Below are 22,248 nucleotides of genomic sequence, written 5' to 3'. Positions count from 1 at the left end.
TGGCAGCTATATATCATATATATATTCCGTATATCTATCAGGAGGAGCTGGCAGAGTAGTTAAGCAGTTATTTTGCTTTTATCTTTACAGCAGAAGATGTCATGAATATCCCACTAATACTGAAAAATGCTAGTAATGAATTTAAATACCATTACTCTTACTACAGAAATTTCATGGGGTGTATTTATAGATCTAAACACAAGGCATGGCTTACATCTTGGGATCCTAAAGTAAGTAAAGCAAAATGGTGGACACATGGGTTACAATCTTCCAAAATCCCGTAGAGTCTGAAGAAAGTTGCTAATGTGACACCCCTTATTCAAAGAGGGCAGCAAACAGCAGGCGACTATTGTCTAACTAGCTTTACATCTGTTGTTGGAAAAATATTAGAATCTATTATTAAAGAAGTTAGAGCAGCACAGTTGGAAAATCATAATCTAATCAAGCAGAGTCAACATGGCTTCATGCACGTTGAATTTATTCCTCATTCTATTACATATGCTCCAAATAATTTATGTCACCATTTTATTCCCTTTGCATTTCCACTCATCTGAATCAACCACCTTACCAATGTTAAAAAAAGTCCTGCATCACAAAAGCAGAAAACTTCAGTCATCATTGTCCAGGTGCCCAGAATTGTCCTCATAGTCTCCTGTCTTTAATCAAATGCTATTTTCTGCATTGAGGCCTACCTTGTCCATGTTGACTTTGGTCAATTTTTCTCCAAATACCTGAAATCTACCACGGGATGATAATAGCACTCACTGTAATATAACACTGAATTACTGTAGATATATCTATAACATAGCATTAAAATACAATTTATCTTTCACTGTAGTACATTACTGAATTACACTTGATCTTTTGCTGCAATAAAACAAATTATGAAAGTCTCTAAATAGAAAGTCTCTAAATAAAAATTCAAAAAGTTCAGAAAGGGATAGGACTTTCAGTAACATGGGTGAGCAAAATTGAAAAGGGTGATGAACACAGGACTGAAGATGTTACATTTGAATGCATGCAGTATACTGATCTTGTAGTACAGTTAAAAATTGGCAGGCATGACATTGTGAGCATCACTGAGTTGTGAATGAAAGAAGGTAATTGTTAGGAGCTTAAAATTTAAGGATACAATGAGAGGGATAATAAATCAGCCATGTTGGAATGGCAGTACAGACTCGATGGGTCAAATAGCCCTGTTCTGCCCAATTTCTTATGATTTTATGATCTAATTACTGTATATCTAGGTTGGTACCATGTTTGAGGCATCATATTATGGGTTCAAACGTCCCACCCCACTTACTTCAAGTGAAATAAATCAGGAGTGGCCGTTGTATATTTTCTGTACACAGAACAATACAGCACAGAATCACACCCATCAGCCCATGATGTTGTGCTAAACTAATTAAACTAATAATTATACAGGTAACTAAAGCAATCGTTTCTGTCTACATGTGTAAATGTAGGTCTTTCTTTCATTAGATCACACAACATTCATCCTTCCTTTAAGGTCAAGATTTGCAAAACCAGATTCAGCAGAAGTTGTCCACACATGCCCTGTGATATCTGGAATGAGATTATGCTGGCTGTTACCAGAATACGCTTTGGTGGGGCAGAAACCGCTACAGAGTACTGTCTCATCATTCCTGATCCTCATTCTCACCTCCCATTTTCCCATAAACTCAGAATTTCTGCTGAGTTACAAACAGCAGATGCCATAAGTATGAAGCTGTTATTTTCACCAGTCCCACTTTACATTATAACCTTTCACATATCTTTTCAAATGCATAGAAAGTGCAATAATGGGCCTGTTCCAAGTTGCCACAGTGCAATGTCATACTTGAAATTTGCTACAGAGAACCCAGATGTGAACTTTGTTGGGCCTCAAAACAGGGCATTTGTGTAGGTTTTTCCAAAGCAAAATCAACTTCTGTTTGGATCACTCTGATGGTCCAATTTGTAACTTGCTTTGCATCACTTGCAAGAGCTACCTAATGACTGGATACTTCAGTGGGAGGTCAGAATGTTGTCATGCTGATTCACTTTTAAACTGGGAGACCATTCTCATGGGCATTAATTATACTATGCAAAGGAACTTGTGGGTTGGCACAGCAGTCCAACTGTCTTTCCTCCAGCAACAACATACTGAAGGTCAAAATCATTTTGCTCACAAACTAAGTGCACTTGCTCCAGACACAATGCGATTTCCCAATAAAAAGCATAAGCAGTAGAGTTTAGCATTAACTGGAGCTTGCCTGTCGGAATACTGAACACAAACATGAGAAAATCTGCAGATGCTAGAAATCCAGTACTGTCACAATACTGAACTTGCAGATGCATTGAACCATCAAACTAAATTGCCTGTGTGCTGAAATCAAAAATACAAGTAGGCAGCATAAAGCTGGGGTTCTTTCCGTATTCCTAACAATGTTGTAAGTTAATCATATGGACTTTGGTGAGACAATTAAATAATACTGGTGCTCTTCTGTAAAAGTATTGCACCTACCAGTGGAAAACCTAGGGCTACAGATCTCTTGGGTTAACGGTCACACTTAGATATCGAACTTATTTATTCAGAAAGAGTTAATATTTTGCATATATAAAAAGGAAACAGTAGTTCGTGATACGTTCTCCGATGAAACATGAAATTCATAGTTCACATTGACATTAAAGTGATTCACAAACTTTATTTCTCCCACCTATCAATGATAAGAAACTAGTATTCAAATAAGAATATATACTAAACTAAATTAACATAAAACTAGATATGTATACTTACATTTTCAGCTCTGAGTCTCCATCTAGTCATATATATGAATTCCATGGTATGATCCTTCCCCATAATTTCCCCATTGCATAGAACATCCAGCTTTGGGAAGAAAACAAAAGTCAGTATATTGTTATATTACATAAATAGTTTTCAATTTCTAACTAAAAGAAGTAATTTTGTTCATCAACCACTGACCCTCAAAATGAAAAATTGTAAATGTTGTTTTTTGAGAATGAAAGTTTGATTTATGAGTTATCACTTACAGAGAAATGAAGACACTCCAATCTACTGCTTATATCATCCAAACACATAAACCAAATAATCCAAACAAGATCAAGTTCAAGTTAACAGAACCAATTATTCTCTGGTGTTCAGTCCTGACCACCAATTGCATCCCTTTTCTTTATATTGGAATTGAAAGCAATAGTTGAAGAGAATCAATGGGCATTGCGAGTCAATGTCACCATACCTTCTTAAAATGTTCCATTTTGTGGTTATTATTTTGTTTATGTTTTCAAAATCATCTAGTCTAAAAACTGTTTATTCGTATGTCTCACTTAATGGCTCATTAAGTAAATACATTATGCAGTGATCCTTCACTACTAGCAATTATTATCAGGTTGTGTGAGGCTTGACAAACAATGTTAGCATTTTTACCAGAAGGTGGTCTTTTGCAACATAGGTTACAGTTCAAGAACTGTAACTTCACAATAAAAAAGTTAATTCTCGATCAAGCTAATTGTTCACCTGATTTTTGTTGAACTATTGTGTGACATGGTGAATGTGAAAACAACATCTTCAGTTTTTTTTAGGAAATGCTCCCAATCTGTCATTGTAAATTCAGGAACTGCTTTGCCCAACTTTTAATTAAATCGCAGTACCAAAGGGGAACTACCTCCAAAGCACTTGCCAATTAATTAATTATATTTAAAATTCCTCCGCTTAACAGTCAACTAAAAAGCACTGGAAATCTTAAGGGTTACATTGACAAACTGTACTGTGATTCCTCTAAAGCAGGCAGAATTCTGCTGTTTAATAAAACCTTACATACAATGTCTTACTTTGTGATTTTCAGTGGTTGCACTTTGCATGCTTTACTCTGTTTATACCCCTCCCTCTCTTCCTCCTTCTGGTACTAATAATCTTTGCGTTTTCAGATACTGAGTAATTAGGTATTTTTTTCGATGTGTCATTCTTTGCCTAACACAGCAAATTAATAGTTTTCGACTGAAAACCTGTGTAGGCTTTAATTTTATATTGGATGATATGAACAAAAGTTTCTTACTGACAAATATTTTCAATTTCAATATATGTAATCAAAAGTTTGCTGAATACTGCATAACATGAACACTCTTTCCAATTAAAATCTGACCCACATGTCAAAAAGGAGCAAGGTTTATTGTATTAAATTAATCAAGTTTAAAGAAAAGAACATCAGAGATTAATCCCAAACTGTTTGAAAGAAACAAAAAACAAGACTGATTACAGAACACCAAAGGAACAAGAACAGCCCAAGTTAAATTTAACCTTATGCATTCATTTGCAACTTCATTTATATAACTAAATCAGAATCAGGTTTAATATCACCGGCATATGTCGGGTTAGATTTACGTTAAGCACCGCTCCATGAAGATGTCCTGCATACTACACGCTCTAACACTCATGATGAAGCTGACTAATTTTACAACTCTGCAGCTTCCTTTGATCCTGTGCATAGCCCCTCCTCCACAGCAGATGGTGATGCAGCCAGTCAGAAAGCTTTCTACAGTACATCTGCAGAAATTTTCAGATGTTTTAGGTGACATACCAAACCTCCTTAAACACCGAATGAAATATAGCCGCTGTCTTGCCTTCTTTATAGCTGCATCAAAATGTTGGGACCAGGTTAGGTCCTCAGAGATACTAACACCCAGTAACTTGAAATCGCTCACTCTCTCCATCTCTGATCCCTCTGTGAGGACTGAGCTTCCTCGTTGTTTTATAAACTTCATGGGCACTACAGAAATTTATAAAAATGTAATGCAATTTTTATAATCTACATGGACTCTACAGAAGATCCCCTCCTCCTCTTTGGGAAAAAATACCAGCTTAGATATTGAATACTGATGCACCATCAATAACTTTCTCTGAGACGTGAAGGCGAGATATCGGCTTTTATTGACTGGAAGAAAGAACAAGCAGTAGTTGACCACCATACTACATCCTGGAGACTGAGGCCGGGCTCAGGCCTCAATCGCCTTTATACCGGGGTCTGTGGGAGGAGCCACAGGAGCAGTCAGCAGGGGGCGTGTCCAGACAGTATATGTAATTCACCACAAATACCATTCAAATTTATTACTAAAACATTGTATTATGTTTAGCATGTACTGTAACAGAGATGGAGGTACCAATTCCATTGCAATAATTAATTGCTGGCATTTAAAAATCATACTGTTGTGTTTTGAAATGCCAAATGCTGACATGTAGGCAACACAATGAAGCAGCATTATCATTCCAAAGCCAAGTGTCTGCCAGCTGTTCTCCAGCAGCCGAGTTACGTAGGTTAGTCCTTAAAGAGGCCAGCTCAGCATCACTATACACATACTGTAGTAAGTAGCATGCTTTTGCTCGTGTAACACGCAAAAGTACCTTCACCCTCAGCTCCAGAAGAGAAATGTGGAAATCTTGCTGGATGCAATTCAAGTTCACGTTCAAGCTCAATAGTCATTCAGTCATACACACATATTGCAAAATGAAAGTGTTCCTCTGGGGTTAAGGTGCAGAACACAGTGCATAGAGTTAACACATATAGTTATGATAACAAATACCTTAAGAAAATAATATTAGCCTAAGTCCTGAGAGTCATGGCCTGAAGATTCATGGTGCACAGATCTTGTCAAGGAGCCACGTTTCTGCAAGAACACGCAGCATTTCCTCATCTCGCACCGAGCCAGCTGCAAAGCTTGCTTCCAGAGAGTGAACACTGGGGGGCAGCACGAATGGAAGAGCTGGTCAGCAGGGGCTAGCCTCCCACCTAGTGCAGATTCCAGTACACCAGCGGTGCCCCTGTTCTCTCCCACACCACCTCCTCCCCTTGGTGGCTGTAAAAGGCAATGACGCAGTACGAGGACCTGGTCCAGGCAACAACTAAAGCCACACAGCTCCCCCACCCCCGCCATCCAAATCACCAATAAACCAATGAACTGGATTAGCAGTATTTTCTATAAATAAAGTGTTGTGATCAAAGAAAACTGTTTAAGACAAATCTGCACCATTTGTTGGACTGTAGAAAGAAGAGATCTGCAAAAGACTGCCAGTGTCCCTGGGTGTCACCAGCTCAGAAGATCTATGCTGGGCTCAACATCCTGATGCAATTATGAAGAGGGCAAATCAGTGGCTATATTTCAATCGGAGTTTGAGGAAGCTTGGTATGTCACCAAAGCCCCTAGCAGATTTCTACCGATGTATCATGGAGAACATTCTCATTGTTTGCATCACTGTCTGGTAAGGAGGGGTTATTGCACAGGACAGAGGGTTGTAAACTCAGCCAGCTACATCATGGGCATTAGCTGCCCCACCATCGACGACATCTTCAAAATGTGATACTTCAAAAAGGCAGCATCCATCACTGAGAACCCCACCACCCAGGACATGCCTGCTTCTCACTGCAACCATCAGAAATGAGATACAGGGACCTGAATACACACACTTAATGTTTTAGGAACAGCTTCTTCCCCTCTGTCCAGTTGTTCTGAACAACCAACGAACCCATGAACACTACCTCAAAATTATTCTCTCTTTTTGAACTTTTTCACTACTTATTAAATTTTAAAATTCCTGATAGTGGGTAGATGACCACCAGGAAAAGTAAGGAGAGAAGGCAGTTGGTGCAGGGTTCCCCTATGGACATTCCCCTCAGCAATATGTATACCCCTCTGGATACTGTTGGTGGGTGGGGGGGGGGGGGGAAGGTGAGATAATCTATCAGAGCACAGCAGCAGCAGCCAGACCAGTGGTATTCTGGCCATCTCTGAGGCTCAGCTGGGAAGGGCAAAGTTAGGCAGTGTGATAGTGATAGCAGACTTGATAGTTAGAGTGGGACGAACAGCAGATGATCTGTGACCGCAAAAGTAAAGCCACAATGAGGATGAAGTGTTGCCTCCAAGTTGCTCGGGTCCAGAATGTCTCAGAAGATTCTCAAGAGGGAGGATGAGTAGCCAGAGATTGTGGTGCACATTAGTCCCGATGACATAGGTAGAAATGGGGAAGAAGTCCTGTACAGTGAGTATTGGGAGTTAGGGGAGAGGCTGAAGAGAAGGATTTCCAAGGTAGCAATCTCTGGATTACTCCCAGTGTCACGTGCTAGTCAGGGCAGGAATAGGATGATAGTGCAGATAAATGAGCAGCTGAGGGAGCGGTGCAGGGAGAAGGGTTTCAGAATTCTGGAATTTTGCGATCTCTTCTGGAGAAGGTATGATCTGTACAAAGACCTAAACACAAGGGGACCAATATCCTTGCGGGCAGGTTTGCTACAGCTGCTGAGAAGAGTTTAATCTAACTTGGCATAGATATGGGAAATGAGTGATAGAGCTGAGGATGGGGCATTTGGTATACAATTCTAAGCATTGTGTAGTGAGACTGTGAGGAAAAATAGGAAGATGAGAGGGCAAAATTGCAGTCCATGGGATAAGTTGAATTGTAATTTGGGGGCAAAATCAAAAATGGTGATAACACCGGACAGAAGGTGTTGTATTTGAATGCACACAGTAACTGCAATGTGGTAGATGATCTTGTAGTGCAGTTAGAAATGGACAGGTTGTGGGTATCACTGAGTCGTGGCGGAAAGATCAAAGTTGGGAGTTTAATATCCAAGGATATACATTGTATTAAAAGGACAGGCAGGTAGGCAGATGGGGTGGGGTGGCTCTGTTGGTAAAAGGTGAAATCAAATCATTAGAAAGAGGTGACATAGGATCAGATGATGTAGAATCCTTGTAGGTAGAGTTAAGAAACTGCAAAGGTAAAAAGACCCTGATGGGAGTTAGATACAAGCCCCTGAACAGCAGCAAGGATGTGGGATAAAATTACAACGGGAGTTAGAAAAGGCAAGTAATATGGGTCATGTTACGATAATCATTGGGAATTTCAATATACAGGTAATTTGGGAAAATCAGGTAAGTTCTGGATCCTAAGAGACGAGACTTGTAGAATGTCTATGTGTTGGCTTTGCAGAACAGCTTGTGCTTCAGCCCATTAGAGGAAAGGCAGTTCTAGATGGGTGCTATGTAATGAACCAGAGTTGATTAGGGAGCTTAAGGTAAAGGAATCCTTAGGAGAGAGTGATTATATTAGAATTTACCCTGCCATTTGAAAGGGAGAAGATAAAGTCAGATGTATCAGTATTACCGCAGAGTAAAGGAAATTGGTTCCTTCAGGTTGTTATAGCCAGGGGTGGTCATGCGGACAAGCTCCCACTATCTATTAAATGCTCTCAATGGTCTGCACCTCAAATAGCCTCTGACAACCAAGTATAGCTCCTGGCTTTCACGTGTGGTTTAGCCACTAAGCCTGGAGAATCTGCTTATACTGACAGGAGAAGGGGTAACGGTGGGTTACTGATCTCGTAAATCCAGTCGCTTTGGGCAGATGGGGCTCATCAGCCGTTGTTGAAAGCTCACCTAGGAGAAGGAAAACTGATTTCAAACCTCCGCTGTCTTGCGGCTATACCCACTCTTGGGGGAGGCTTCAGGAGTAAACCTCGAGGGAAAAGTCTGGAGCTGAGTCACTAAGGCAAACCTATATTAAGTTCAATGCTGACTAGCATCTCCTGCGACGCTACTGGTACCAAACTGCATCGGCCTCTGCTGTTCCTTTGTGTTCATCAGATGCATGGAGAGGTGGAGCTTGCTACATGGGCACCAGCTTGCTCTCCATATTGTACTGCCCAGGCTTGTGTAAGACAGCTAGGATGCAATATCCATGGTCCACTCTGACTGACAGTGGCCGTCATCCAGAGGCATGAGAGAGGAGGTGATCGAAGTTGATTGGATGATGAACACTAGAAGGGATGATGGCAGAACAGCAATGGCTGGAGTACCTGTGGGCAATTCAGGAAGCGCAGGATATATACAACCCAAAGATGGAGAAGTGTTCCAAATGAGACAGACAACTGTGGCTGACAAGGGAAGTCAAAGAAAGTATAAAAACAAAAGAGAGGGCATATAATATAGCAAAAATTTGTGGAAAGTTAGAGGATTGGGAAGCTTTTGAAAACCAACAAAAGATAGCTAAAAAAAAATGAGAGAAAAGATGAAGCACGAAGTTAAGTTAGCCAATAATATAAAAAAGGATACCAAAAGTTTAATCAGATTATAAAGAGTAAAAGAGAAGTGAAAGTGGATATGGAACTGCTGGAAAATGATGAAAATATAGTAATGGGGACAAAGAAATAACTTAATAAGTATTAATTGTGTCTTCACTGTGGAAGATGCAAGCAGAATCCTACCAGAATTTTGAGGATGCCAGGAAGTAAAAGTGAGAGTAGTTGCTATTACTAAGGAGAAGGTCCTTGGGAATCTGAAATTTCTGAAGATAGGTAAGTCACCTGGACCAGATGGACTACAACCCAGGGTTCTGAAAGAGGTAGCTGAAGAGATTGTGGAGGCATTAGTAATGATCTTTCAAGAATCACTAGGTTCTGGAATGGTTCCGGAGGACTGGAAAGTGGCAAATGTCACTCCTCTTTAAGAGGGGAAGGAGACAGAAGAAAGGAAATGATAGGCCAGTTAGCCTGACTTCAGTGCTTGGGAAGATGCTGGAGTCCATTATTAAGGAAGAGGTTTTGGGTACATGGAGGTGCTTGATAAAGTCGGCCAAAGTCAGCATGAAGGGAAAGTCTTGCCTAACTAATCTGTTGGAATGCTTTGAGGAAGTAATGCAGGACAGACAAAGGAGAATTAGTGAATGTCGTTTACCTGAATTTTCAGAAGGCCCTTGACAAGCTGCCACATATAAGGCTGCTTATCAAGATAAGTGCCCACGGTATTACAGGAAAGATGAAAAAAACTGGCTGACTGGCAAGAGGCAAAGAGTGGGAATAAAGGGGACCTATTCAGGTTGGCTGTCGGTGACTGGTGATGCACCACTTCTCTTAACTTTATATGTCAGTGACTTGGATGATGGAATTGATGGTGTTATGGCCAAGTTTTCAGATAATACAGATAGGTGGAGGGGCAGGTGGTGGTGAGGACACAAGGAGTCTGCAGAAGGACTTAAATGGATTGGAGAATGGGCAAAGAAGTGGCAGGCGGAATATAGTGTGGGGAAGAGTATGGTCATACACTCTGATAGAAGGAATAAAGGCATAGACTATTTTCTAAGCAGGAGAAAATTCAAATATTAGAGGTGCAAAGGGGGTTGGGAGTCCTTGTGCAGAATTCCGTGAAGGTTAACTTGCAGGTTGAGTCAGTGGTAAGAAAGGCAAATGCAATGTTAACATTCATTTTGAGAGGACTGGAATATAAAAGCAAGGACGTAATACTGAGGCTTTATGGCATGGATCAGGCTGCACTTGGAGTTTTATGGGCAGTTTTGGGCCCCCCCACCTAAGAAAAGATGTGTTGGCATTGGAGAAGGTCCTGAGGAGGCTCATCAAATCAAGTCGTCACTTTTATTGTCATTTCGACCATAACTGCTGGTACAGCACATAGTAAAAATGAGAATGTTTTCCAGGACCATGGTGTTACATGACACAGTACAAAAACTAGACTGAACTACGTTAAAAAAAACAACACAGCAAAAGCTACACTAGACTACAGACCTACACAGAACTGCATAAAGTGTACAAAAACAGTGCAGACATTACAATAAATAATAAACAGGACAATAGGGCAAGGTGTCATGCAAATGATTCTGGCAATAAAGGGGTATGAGGACGATTTGCCAGCTCTGGGCCTGTATTTGATTGGGTTTAGTAAAGTGAGGGGGGGATCTCCATGAAACCTACTGAATATTGAAAGGCCTAGATAAAGTGGATATGCAAGTGATGTGGTAGAGTCTAGGACCAGAGGACACAGTCTCAGTATAATGGGACATCCACTTAGAACAGAGATAATGGGGAATTTCTTTAGCCAGAGGGTGGTAAATCTCTGAAACTCATCGCCACGAATGGCTGTGAAGGCCAAGTCATTGCGTATTTTTAAAGGAGAGGTTGATCGCTTCTTGATCAGTCAGGGCATCAAAGGTTTCAGGGAGAAGGCAGGAGAATAGGGTTGAGAGGGATAATAAATCAGCCTCGATGGAGTGGTTGAGCTGAGTGGTCTAATTCTGGTCCTACGTCTTATGGTATTACTATAAATTAAATTATATGTATGTCTTGCACTGTACCACTGCTGCACAACAATAAGTGTCATGGCATATTTCAGTGACAATAAACCTGATTCTGACTCTATTTCCAGGGCGCTGGAGGCAGAGAACCTGCAGCATGCTCTCGAATGCTGGTTCAGTGGATCAGCATCAGAAGACGCAGTAAGACCACTGCTCTCAGAAAATGTTTATTAACTTCAATAATTAGTATCCATATACAAAACAACAATAAGATACCATGATGTAAAATTAATGTATTCATATAAGTATGTATTCATCTGTCTGGACAAAACATAAATAGATATACAACCTCACCTAAAAACAAATGAGGCATTTGGACTCTCCCTCGTGCAAATATTAATGTAGCAACAAGTACATACTAACATACTGACTGTTCCTTTGCAAACTGAAGTCATAAGCAGTCCCTACAGCCTGACACTGGGTCACACTGGCACACAGGGTGATGGCTAAGGTGCAAGTAGAGCAGTCATGTGAAGCATTCAAAAGTTGAGACTCTAAAGCAACATTTATACTAAGTTCTCCTGACTTGAAGGAGGGCTCAGCTGCAGTCACTACATAACACAGAGAGGTTTGGGTTGCTAGAAACCAGAACAATGAGTTTTGTTTCAGAGTGTGAGACTCCTGGGATTCGTGGGCCATGGTCAAGCTGAAAGCAAAGGCAGGTGCTGTGAGTTCTGGCCAGAAGGCAGAGCAGATATGCCAACAGCTGAGCATTGTGAAAGGGAAGAACACTGCAACATGTTAGAGATGTTGCATAATAAAATGCCAAGGATAGGGACTTGTTGACCAACAATTCGATGCAGCTTGTGTGGACCACACTCGAGGGGCATGTCCACACTCAAACATCCTGTCACTTAGAGCCAGCAAAGTAGAAAGTCAGTTGCTGAAGCTTTGTGAAACTCTCAACATTTTATCATGGCTATGTTGGCTTTGCAGCCTCGTGTATTTACTTGCTAACGCACACAGAATCACAGAGTTCAGAAAAACAGAGCAAATAACATACATGGATATTCAATGAACTCAGCTGAACCCTGAACTTGTAAGTGCATTACTTTTTGTAAAACACAAGCATTATCAAAAGGACGTTTTTAATACATTTACCAGGATTCACATGGAGTTAAACTTGACTGTGGAATGTTGAAGAGAAACATCAGGAATACTGCCAGCTCTCATGACCTTCACCCATCCTTCCCCAATTCCATGAATGAAGTTTTAGCTAATTTTAGCTACACCATATTGCACTGGCTGACAAAGCTAATAACAGAGCTCTCTGTGTTATTCCATAGATAGTTCATGGTGAAGCTTCATTCCTGGCTTTTGGCAGTGCTCAGACTTTGGCAATGATGTGCAGTGCCTTAAGTGCTTATTATTGCAGAGAAGTTCTATCATTGGTGATGCTATAAATTAATAGATGGTATTAAAGAATACAAATCTAGTCAATGCATTCTAACAGAAGGCAGCTAATTATACATATCTAAGATCTAATGAGATTTTTGTACTTGATAGCTCTGAGATAGAAAATTTGTATTCAACTTCTGTGATTGTGTTCAGAGATGTCTAATAATTGAAGTTCACATGAAAGGCCAAGGCAAATCTTAATGTCATGAATTAAGACCATAAAGCACAGAATCAAAATTAGGGCATTTGGCCCATTGAGTCTGCTCTGTCATTCAATCATGACCCCCCTTACCAATCAAAAACTTAGCAACTTCCAATTGTGATTACGACAGAGCTCAGAAACCAAGAGCTTGGGAAGTCAGCAATGGAACGGCCCATTGCAATTTCAGCCTATCTTGCAGAAGGAATAAAGATCAAAGATCAAACATTAACTTTACTTGCCCTATACATTTATGTGTAACAGGAATTTGCTGTAGTGTGTTGACTGAACATGAAACAAAAAAAACATTCAACAATTATGAAGAATAAAGAATTATATAAAAATAAAATTAGAGGTTAAAGTACAGAAATGGAATAACATACATAAATACAAGCATGTACTTACAATGTGAACTGCACAGTGCAGTGGCTGAGGTAACAGATACAGGGCATGAGGGTGGCTAACATGAATGGATGTTGATCAGATTAACTGCCTGGGAAAAGAAACTTTTAAGATGGTGTGAAGTTTCTGTGTTAATAGCCCTTTAGAGTTTTCCAGAAGAGAGCTTTAGGAAAAGGCAGGTTGCTGGGTGGGTAGTGTCTGCAATGAATTTTCCTGCCTGATTCTTTGTCCCGGATACATACAAGTTCTGCAGTGATGGGAGACTGAGGCCAATAACCTTTACTGCTGACCTGAGAGTTTGCCATAATTTTCATATATTGTGAGAGGATGCCGCACCAAACCAGACAGTAACTGCTGTGAAGATGCTGTCTATGACGGCAGTGTGCAATTGCACCAGTATGTTTTGGGAAAGAAGGCATTTTACCAACTACCATCAGGTAAATATGCAGAGTAAATTCCTGTTTGATTCACCACTTTGCAGTGGAGTTGATCATGCTACTGAAGTTGGAAACTTACTGTTACATCCAAAGGTCAAAATAAAATGGGTTAACATGCTTTATCATCAGATGTGTAGAATAGGCACCCTGAGCATTTCAGTGAAATTTTCCTCACCCCTCCTCCCAGTGTATCAGCGTATTAGTGAGTACAACTGTTCCCAGTTTTGTTCTTACAATGATAGGAAAGTTCTTTGTATCATGTAAACGTGGTAGCAGTAATCTTGGAGAATGAAGTAAGTACAATTTGTTAAAAATAGGAAATGGTATTTGTTTGCAAGGATATCCAACCCATTTTCTCGGGTGTGTTTTGCTATATTCTTAGAAAATGCCCAAGGATTCTAAATGAAACATGGAGGAAAACGAGAAGTCAAATGAATTCCTCTAGTCATATTAAACTATAAGATCATGCAATGAATCAAGGGAAATTCAGTCCAATCTGTTTATTCAGTTTCAATCCATTTTCACCTTCAAGTATTTAATATTTCTGTTTCAAATAACGTACTGGTACAAGAATAAATTAATGAATTTAATCTTTGTTGCATCCTTAAGTGTTACTGTAATAAATGTTACAAGGAAGGAATGTGTGGAATGAGTGGATTCCAGAATGGATTTATTCCTGTGTATAGGGCTGGCACTACAGACTCAGATAAACACCACACAGACAAAGCAGAATTAATGAGGTGTCATCCTCTCCTCAATTAAAGATATGCTAAAAATAATTGCAAACAAAATCAACATCCTTTAGTTCTTTTTCAAGTAATTAAGACACAAAAACACTATCTTCATATTCAAAGAAAGAAGCCTGTGCTTTCTGCGCCAGGTGTAAAAATGCGGTGGATCTGAGACCAGATTTCTTCTGTGTAAAAGCTAGGGAATCTCAGTAGGTTTTGTTCCACATTAATGTCTGAAGTCAACCACCAGATCTGGAACATTCACATTTACAAAGGAGTCCTGAAGTACTCAGGCACTTACTCTGAGAAATACTGCACGTGCAGTGAAATTGACAGGGACCACTGCCACGTGAAAGCAGCATCATCATCAAGGACCTCTGCCATCCAGGCCATGCTCTCTTATTGCTGCTACCATTGGGACGGAGATACAGGAGCCTTTGGTCCCACACCACCAGGTTTGGGAGCAGTTATCATCAGGCTTTTGAGAAGTAGAGAAGTCGCAACCTCAACTCTGAACTGATTCCACAACCAATGGACTCACTTTCAAGCACCCTGCAACTCATGTTCATGTTATTATCTATCTATCCATCTATCTATCTATATTCGCTTTCCTCATGACACTATGTTCCCTAAGCCTAGGTTAGCATGAAAAATCATTGCTAGAGCATCTTTAAGCATGGCAATACAAAAAACTGCATTTATTTGAATAATGCCACCAAGTAAATTTACAGAGACTGACAGATACACTGATTGCATCCGACATCAGATTCACTTCCAATCTTCTCTTCTAAATCAGAAAATGCCACTAAGCCCAACAATAATTGAATGTTACTTCAATTTTATTGGGCTCAAGAGTACCCGAAGGTAATGAGGACGAAACACATTTACATACTGACATGTTTTGCTTTCTGTTATTACAACACAGACGAAGTATAGGGCCAGTGATAAGATCTGTTCATGGACACAGGTCTGATCACAGAAGGGTTGTAATCCTTGGTTTACAGACATAATACATATTAACACACTGTATTACACAATATTTTAAGAAGCCAACTGACATGTTATTGTCAATGTCAGAGCATGGGTATATCTGCATAAACTGATTGACATATAAGACAAATGGTCTGCACTGCCATCCATTCAGTCTTCTTCTTGTGTGAAACACACACACACACACACACACACACACCATTTAGGTGATTATATCTTGCAATCTCACCTCACAAGTGCTAGGAAGTTTTAATTTCAAACTGAGAAATTTCTTTATAGTTCCCACTGTGACTCTCGTTGAGCAGCGGATAAATTTCTTCATTAAGCCCTGTTGACAACAGACAGGAAGTAAGAAAAGAAATAGTTAAGACTAGCAAATTGCAAACTGCAGTCCAGATTCCAGTTAATTACATACACTGAAGTCAAGTTCAAAATATTCCATCATATGGCAGCAAGAAATATTCAAGCTGATTATGCTATTATTTTAAGTTACTCACAAGAAGAACATTTTGTTTTGATTGTGTGTGGTCTCAGATTACCTAATTAAATTATCCACTTGGGTAACAATGTTATATCTTCTTGTTGCTTAGTTCTGTTGGATAGAAATATCATGGGAACTGATGTTAATGGATAATATGAGAAGAATGAAACCTATGCAAAAGCTGCTGAAGTTCTCCCTTGGTCACTGACTGCACTGGTGATATCAGTGGATCAAACGTTATTGTATCATCAGCATAATCCGACTGCAACATCTTGAAGTCAAAGTAAACACTGAAAATGAGAGTTAATTAAGCCTTACTAAAGCTCTTAGAATAAAAAAAATGCATGCTCTTAAATCAATATTTTTGTTTATTCAAAATCTACATGAATGGGACGGGTATGAAGGGCTATGGTCCGGATGCAGATCGATGAGACTAAGCAGCTTAATGGTTCAGTATGGACTAGATGACCCAAAGGGCCTGATTTTGTGCTGTATGACTCAATGACTATCTGGTAAAACATGCTTACATGTAAATGGTCATTACTTAGCGTGTAAACTCCGACAGTAACTCTTGTACATACATGAATGGAACCCTGTGCTTACCTCCAAAATTTCAGAATCAAGCTTAAAGCTCTGGGATTTTAAAACACTTCTCTTTTTACAAGGTATGGAGGAAAACAGCTTAGGAGGGTGGAGCTTAGGATGATGGTGCCTAACAGTGACTCCTTTGCTCCTATCTTTGGAAACAGCTCCATTTCTATATTTAATATCTTTTTTTCCCCTTTCCAGGGTTCTTTTAAAGACCCTGAGCTGGAGTTACACGCTGACTTTGGTTCTTTCCGGGAATGGGACCCACTCTCAGAGCCTCACGGCTGGCTGCTTTTCAATATGCCAAGGACGTGGCCTGAAAGCCCGATTTTCACGGCTCTGGAGGTGTGCAGATTCGAGATTGGTGCCACCGCAGAAAACTGATGTGTCGTGGGAGTACACAGAAGATAGAAAGCAGCGCGCTCTCTGCTGGCTGTGTGCCCAGAGACCCAAGATCTTTGGACACAGGGCTCAGAAAAAGCAACGCAACAGACTTTTAACACCATAAATTGGTGAGTTGCTTTGTTATGTCTCCCCTCTTGCTTTGAAACGGGGACACCACCTTTTCCCTTATTAGGGAGAGAGAGAGAGAGAGACAGAGAGCCTGCGGTATGTCGAATTACTGGGTGAACGACTAGCCTTTGCAAGTCTGTGTCTCTACGGATACTTTGCTGCATGCTTGAGTGCTCGGTGGAGGGTACTGACGCTTTTTTTGCTGGTGGGGAGTGGGGGGGGGGTCGTTGCTTTGCTGCTGCTTGTGCGTGGGATGGGGGAGGTGGGGGGGTTCGGGGTTCTAACATTTAACAGTCATTCTTTCTTTGGGGCACTCCTCTGTTTTTGTGGATGTTTGCAAAGAAATAGAACTTCAGGATGTTTACTGTATACATTTCTCTGACATTAAATTGAAATATATTAAAAATATCAATTACAGCCAGTATCGTCTGGCCAGGCTGCTGACACTGGAATCTGGAGTTGCTCACTAAATCTTGGGAGGAAGGCAGTGGGTCAGGCCGCATCTATGGGTGGGGGGGGGGGGACAGTCAAGGTTTTGGGCTGAGAACACTGAGTTTCTCTGGTATTTTATATGTTGCTCTATTTCTCAACATTGTTTTGACCAAGTCCATTCCTCCCTCCTCCCACATTGGTAAATATTATTTTAACTCCAAGGGGAATTAAATTACACTCCATGACATACAATATCCTGTTTACCTTCCCACTAATTCTCTTTTAAATAGTGAACTGTTAAATAAAGCTGTATACTATTTAGTACCTTTACTGTATTATCTCCCGACTGGCCATTGTTGCGGAGGCAGTCTAGGCAAATCGCTATCTGTGGATCGCTTCTGTGATAGTCCTGATCGTCTTGATCCTCCTCCTCTTCTACTTTAGCCTTCTTTGCTTTAGGGCCTTCATAATCTTTTTAGAAACGTTGACAATTATTTTGCAAGATATACAGAACAGTGGAACAACTTTTGTATCAGTACAAGCCAGAAATAATCTACTGAGAGCTAAATATTTTATCTCTTACATTGTTTCTTCTTATCTCCCATGATAATGTTACCACTTCAGCTAGATGATTGTGCCAAGTTTCCAATTATTTCAAAATTACACAAGTCCTTCCAGAAATGGGGATTAGAAATCATTGTGATCAGGCTGAAAAGATGCTCAACAGAAAATTACATTGACTACTAGGTGAACTGTTCACTCCTGTCTTTACTCCTATGTCACTCCCTCTAATTTGGCATACTAAAACTAGAAAAAGGAGCATTTTTTCAGCATTAAAGCCAATGGTGTGAAATGGCTCATCTCTTCCCCACCCACATTCAGATTTTCTGTGCAATTGGTCAGGATTTTCTTTCTTTAGGTCCAAACAAAACCCTTTTATCTTTCTGTAAATCCTTAATAATCTTCAAAATAGATGTACAGTATTTTTTAAGGGGATAATCACATAAAATCCTTTTGTTTCACGACCAACAACATTTTGTCAAAATCATGGGACATACATGCAGGAATTATGAATTAAATAGGAGAATTCTACAGGGATACTGTCTTGGAATTGGAGTTAAGAAATGTTGCTGAGGTTGAATACACAAAGATGACCTCTGTACCTGAAATGCCATATCTAATCTGACAGAATTTAAAGAGACACAAATTAACTGCAAGATAAACACAATTTCAACGTTGACACCAAAGGTTAACATATAATCTTCCTTGTAAAATAAAAATATATTATTATTATTATTTTTTTTTGTTTTGTTTTCAACTTATTAAAGCACTCAACATAAGTTCCTAATCTGAATAGGTAGCTGATATTGGACAGAAGTAATGGAAATAATCCATCTATAGTATTTCTATGAAGCAAAGTGAACTGAGTTCAAAATAATATTTCCCTATAATTCCCCCAAAAGATTTAGCACTGCGCTATTGATTTCTGAATGTAAGCAAATAAATTCCCACTGCAAACAAATCGTCAGGTCTAATCAACAAACATGCTACTGAAAGAAATCAGTTGTCATCTTTGATTTGAGATTGTTGTCTGATTAGCTCAATAACAATAAAGTAACAGTTGAATTTGGACAAAGGAGGTGAAAGCAAACAAATGGATTCCTCAAAAAAAGAAACAAAACTATTGGAAGAAACCAATCAGGTTAACTGTTCTGTCATTTTTCTTTACCAACAGAAAAAACTGCTGAATGGTTATGCACTTGACCAAGGAATACTGAATGGCTTGGGAACTTAAAATGGTGAATAAGCTCAAGAAATGAAGGGTCAGGGTGAAGTGGGAAAGGTGCTCCCAAAACACTGTAATAAACACATCAAACTTTGAGATTTCCTTAGGTGATTGGTTATCAGTACCAATGCAAAGACTCTGTAATACCACAACATCCATAGGTCAATTCCTTATGTTAAAGAGAAACCAAAGGTTCTGTTTTAATTTACCTTCTCCATTCTCTTGTGGTTTATTCTTTTTCCAGAATTCCTCTTCTTGCTGTTTTTCCACTGGCCAAAAGAACATACGTATTCTCTAAGATTATCAAAGTACTTTCTAATTTACACAGAAAGCAATTATAAAAAACCACAGGAGTTAAATTTCCTTTGACCATACACAAGGGACTTCAAATGGAAATCGTATTTCATCTAAATTATCAGAAAAAGACTCAAAGGCATAGTTTTCAGCTTTTAATGAGTTGTTTCCCTTTTAGAACAAACAGCTTCATTTACTCAATCCAAATCCGTTTGCATTAACAAAAAATAAGACATGCAGGAGCCACCTGCTATAATACTGCTCTTTCCACATCACAAGCCCTGCTATTGTCATGGATATGGCATATCCAAATTATTTTGTTGCTTAGTTTTGGGATATGTAAAACTTGACCAAGTGGCACACAAAGATCACGCAGAGCCTTTTACACACCAAAAACACAGAGGTGTTGTGCTACTGATTTACAATGAGGAATCTTTTGGGGTAAGATCAGATGACAGTCACCTTTCCCTCATTACCTGTTGGAATTTCAACATTAACAAGCAGACTCTACCTAAGACAATCTGATGCCTAATTGATAAGCAATCAGCTATTTATTCTATTTACTCAGCTGGCATTATTGTATCTTCTGTACCCATGTGGCCAGATACTCTCTACAAATCTTATAAGGCTTCAAATTTTGCTTTTGAGGTCCAGCTCCTAGAAAACTCAGTAATTACTTTTACAAACTATCAAAATATATAATTCAGAATGGAATTGCTTCACCATCATTTATCTAGATATCATTTTCCTGTCCAAATTTCCATTTTAAAATATGAATATTACTTAGTATAATGACCTAACACATGATGAACTAGTTCCCTGTTTAATTTATATCTTTGAAAAGACAATTACAAAGATAATCTTCTGAACATAACATTTGTAGAGATTTTATTTAATTTCTCATTTCTTTAAAGGCTGTAGAGTTTGCAGATAATGGAACTCTGAAAACATGTTTAATCCATTGAGATTTGTACAGGCTGACAAGAACTGAATGAAAGAATGAGCTACTTTTGTTACACACGCTTAAATCTGTCATTCCTACTTCGTTGAAAGAAATGGAGCCTATTTTCCTTTCCATACCAAGTTCCAGAAGGCACTAGTAACAAATTTAAATTTTATGCTGTCAAATTGTGTAGGGTACTCTTCAGTGGTGCCAAATAAGGACTCAAAAAATATTATGAATGATGTTTTTAGTCCATCAATTGTTAGAAATACACTATCCCAGAAGCACTCAGTGTGACAAAGATCTGTGCCAGCTTTCCATTTTACTTGGTTAGTTGTTTAATTACTTTCCAGTTAACAAAAAAGGGAGCATATCCCCTTTAGTTCCTACTACAAAAAAATCCACAAAATATTTATAGCAAATAAGTTGAACTATGAACTAAGAACCCAGGATACAATCTCTTAATGCTGTTATAATTGCACGGTTTGTTGTCCATTGATCCTGTTTACAGTTACAGTTCTATAGATTTGCTAAGTATGCTCGCAGAAAAAGAATCTCAGTGTTGTATGTGATGTCATGTAAGTATTCTGATAATGCATTTTACTTTGACTTTAATTTGATGATTTTTAGGGAAAAGGAATATCATTAATCAAAATTCAAACCATACACAGCTACAAAACAAATTTCAATTCAATATACCAGTTTAGCTGAAATGCTTCAGTAACAATAGATTTTAAATGGAACTATTCATTTTTATTGACAAAAGAAATTGCCGGGATGTGTTCCATAGCTGGCTGCTGTCTGCCTTGGAGGGTTAGGCCATGCAGTGGTGAGGTTTGGGTTTGCTACTCTGCAGAAAAGTTTCAAGGAATCAACAACTCAGAGAGAATCCAGTGCATTTCTTCTAAGTCAATCTAATGTCATATTTACAGAGGCTGACAATCGGTGGCTGCTTAGCTAGGTGAAGAACGAAGTATTCAAATGCAAGTGAAAACAACTAATACATAGGAAATTCTTTAGAAAAACTTTGGAAAAAGTTGCTTTATTTAACATAGATTAATAAGCTAAACTATTCATAGTGGGACAAACATACATGGTCTTGCCAGTATTCTTCCAAAGGCTGTTGGTAGTGATCATAAATACTGGCACTGATATGTAGTAAAGGAATCTACAGTGCCTATAAAGTGTATTCACAACTCTACCTCCCGGAAATTTCATGTTTTATTGTTTTACAACACTGAATCACAATGGATTTAATTTGTTTTTTTGACACTGATCGACAGAAAAGGACTCTTTCATGTCAAAGTGAAAACAGATCTCTAAAAATCATCTAAAATATTTTCAAATATAAAACACAAAATAATTAATTGTATAAGTATTCACCACCTTTAATATGACACAACAAATTATCACTAGTGCAGCCAACCGGTTTTAGAAGTCACATAATTAGTTAAATTGAGATCTGTTTTTGGAGACCCGTGTGCATTCAAGATGTTTCAATTGATTGTAGTATCTGGAAGGTCTAACTCCTGGTGAGTCAGTATCCTGGCAAAAACTACACCATGAAGACAAAAGAACACTGCAAGCAAATCCATGAAGGGACTATTGAAAAGCACAAGTCGGCAGATAAAAACAAGAAAATTTCAAAGTCATTGAATATACCTTGGAGTACAGTTATGTCAATCATCAAGAAATGGAAATAATATGGCACAGCTGTAAATCTGCCTAAAGCAGCCTGTCCTCAAAAACTGAGTGATAGTGCAAGAAGGGGATTAGGGAGGGAGGCAACCAAGAGACCTCTGACAACCCTGGAGGAGTTACAAGCTTCTGTGGTGAGATGGGAGAGACTGCACATAGAACAACTGTTGCCCAGGTACTTCATCAGTCACAGCTTTATAGGAGAGAGGCAACGAGAAAGCC

The 22,248-nt window shown here is 39.1% G+C and overlaps 1 protein-coding gene across 4 annotated transcripts in view; it reads right to left on the bottom strand.

The window, feature by feature from the left end:
- The window catches only part of pcgf5b (polycomb group ring finger 5b), a 152,504-nt gene that overhangs the window by 17,803 nt on the left and 112,453 nt on the right, over positions 1 to 22,248 (bottom strand). For all 4 annotated transcript variants that reach the window (XM_059947528.1, XM_059947530.1, XM_059947529.1 and 1 more), the window contains 4 exons: positions 19,301 to 19,360; positions 17,631 to 17,776; positions 15,521 to 15,619; positions 2,780 to 2,869 (listed from right to left, as the gene is read on the bottom strand). In XM_059947528.1, coding sequence (XP_059803511.1) covers positions 2,780 to 2,869; positions 15,521 to 15,619; positions 17,631 to 17,776; positions 19,301 to 19,360 — 395 coding nt within the window. The remainder of the gene's footprint in view (positions 1 to 2,779; positions 2,870 to 15,520; positions 15,620 to 17,630; positions 17,777 to 19,300; positions 19,361 to 22,248) is intronic.

The sequence above is a fragment of the Hypanus sabinus genome, chromosome 22 (assembly GCF_030144855.1).
Source record: "Hypanus sabinus isolate sHypSab1 chromosome 22, sHypSab1.hap1, whole genome shotgun sequence".
In the NCBI taxonomy this organism is placed as follows: domain Eukaryota; kingdom Metazoa; phylum Chordata; class Chondrichthyes; order Myliobatiformes; family Dasyatidae; genus Hypanus; species Hypanus sabinus.
The sequence above is the reverse complement of the archived record's forward strand: the minus strand, read 5'-3'. Positions and strand labels throughout refer to the sequence as shown.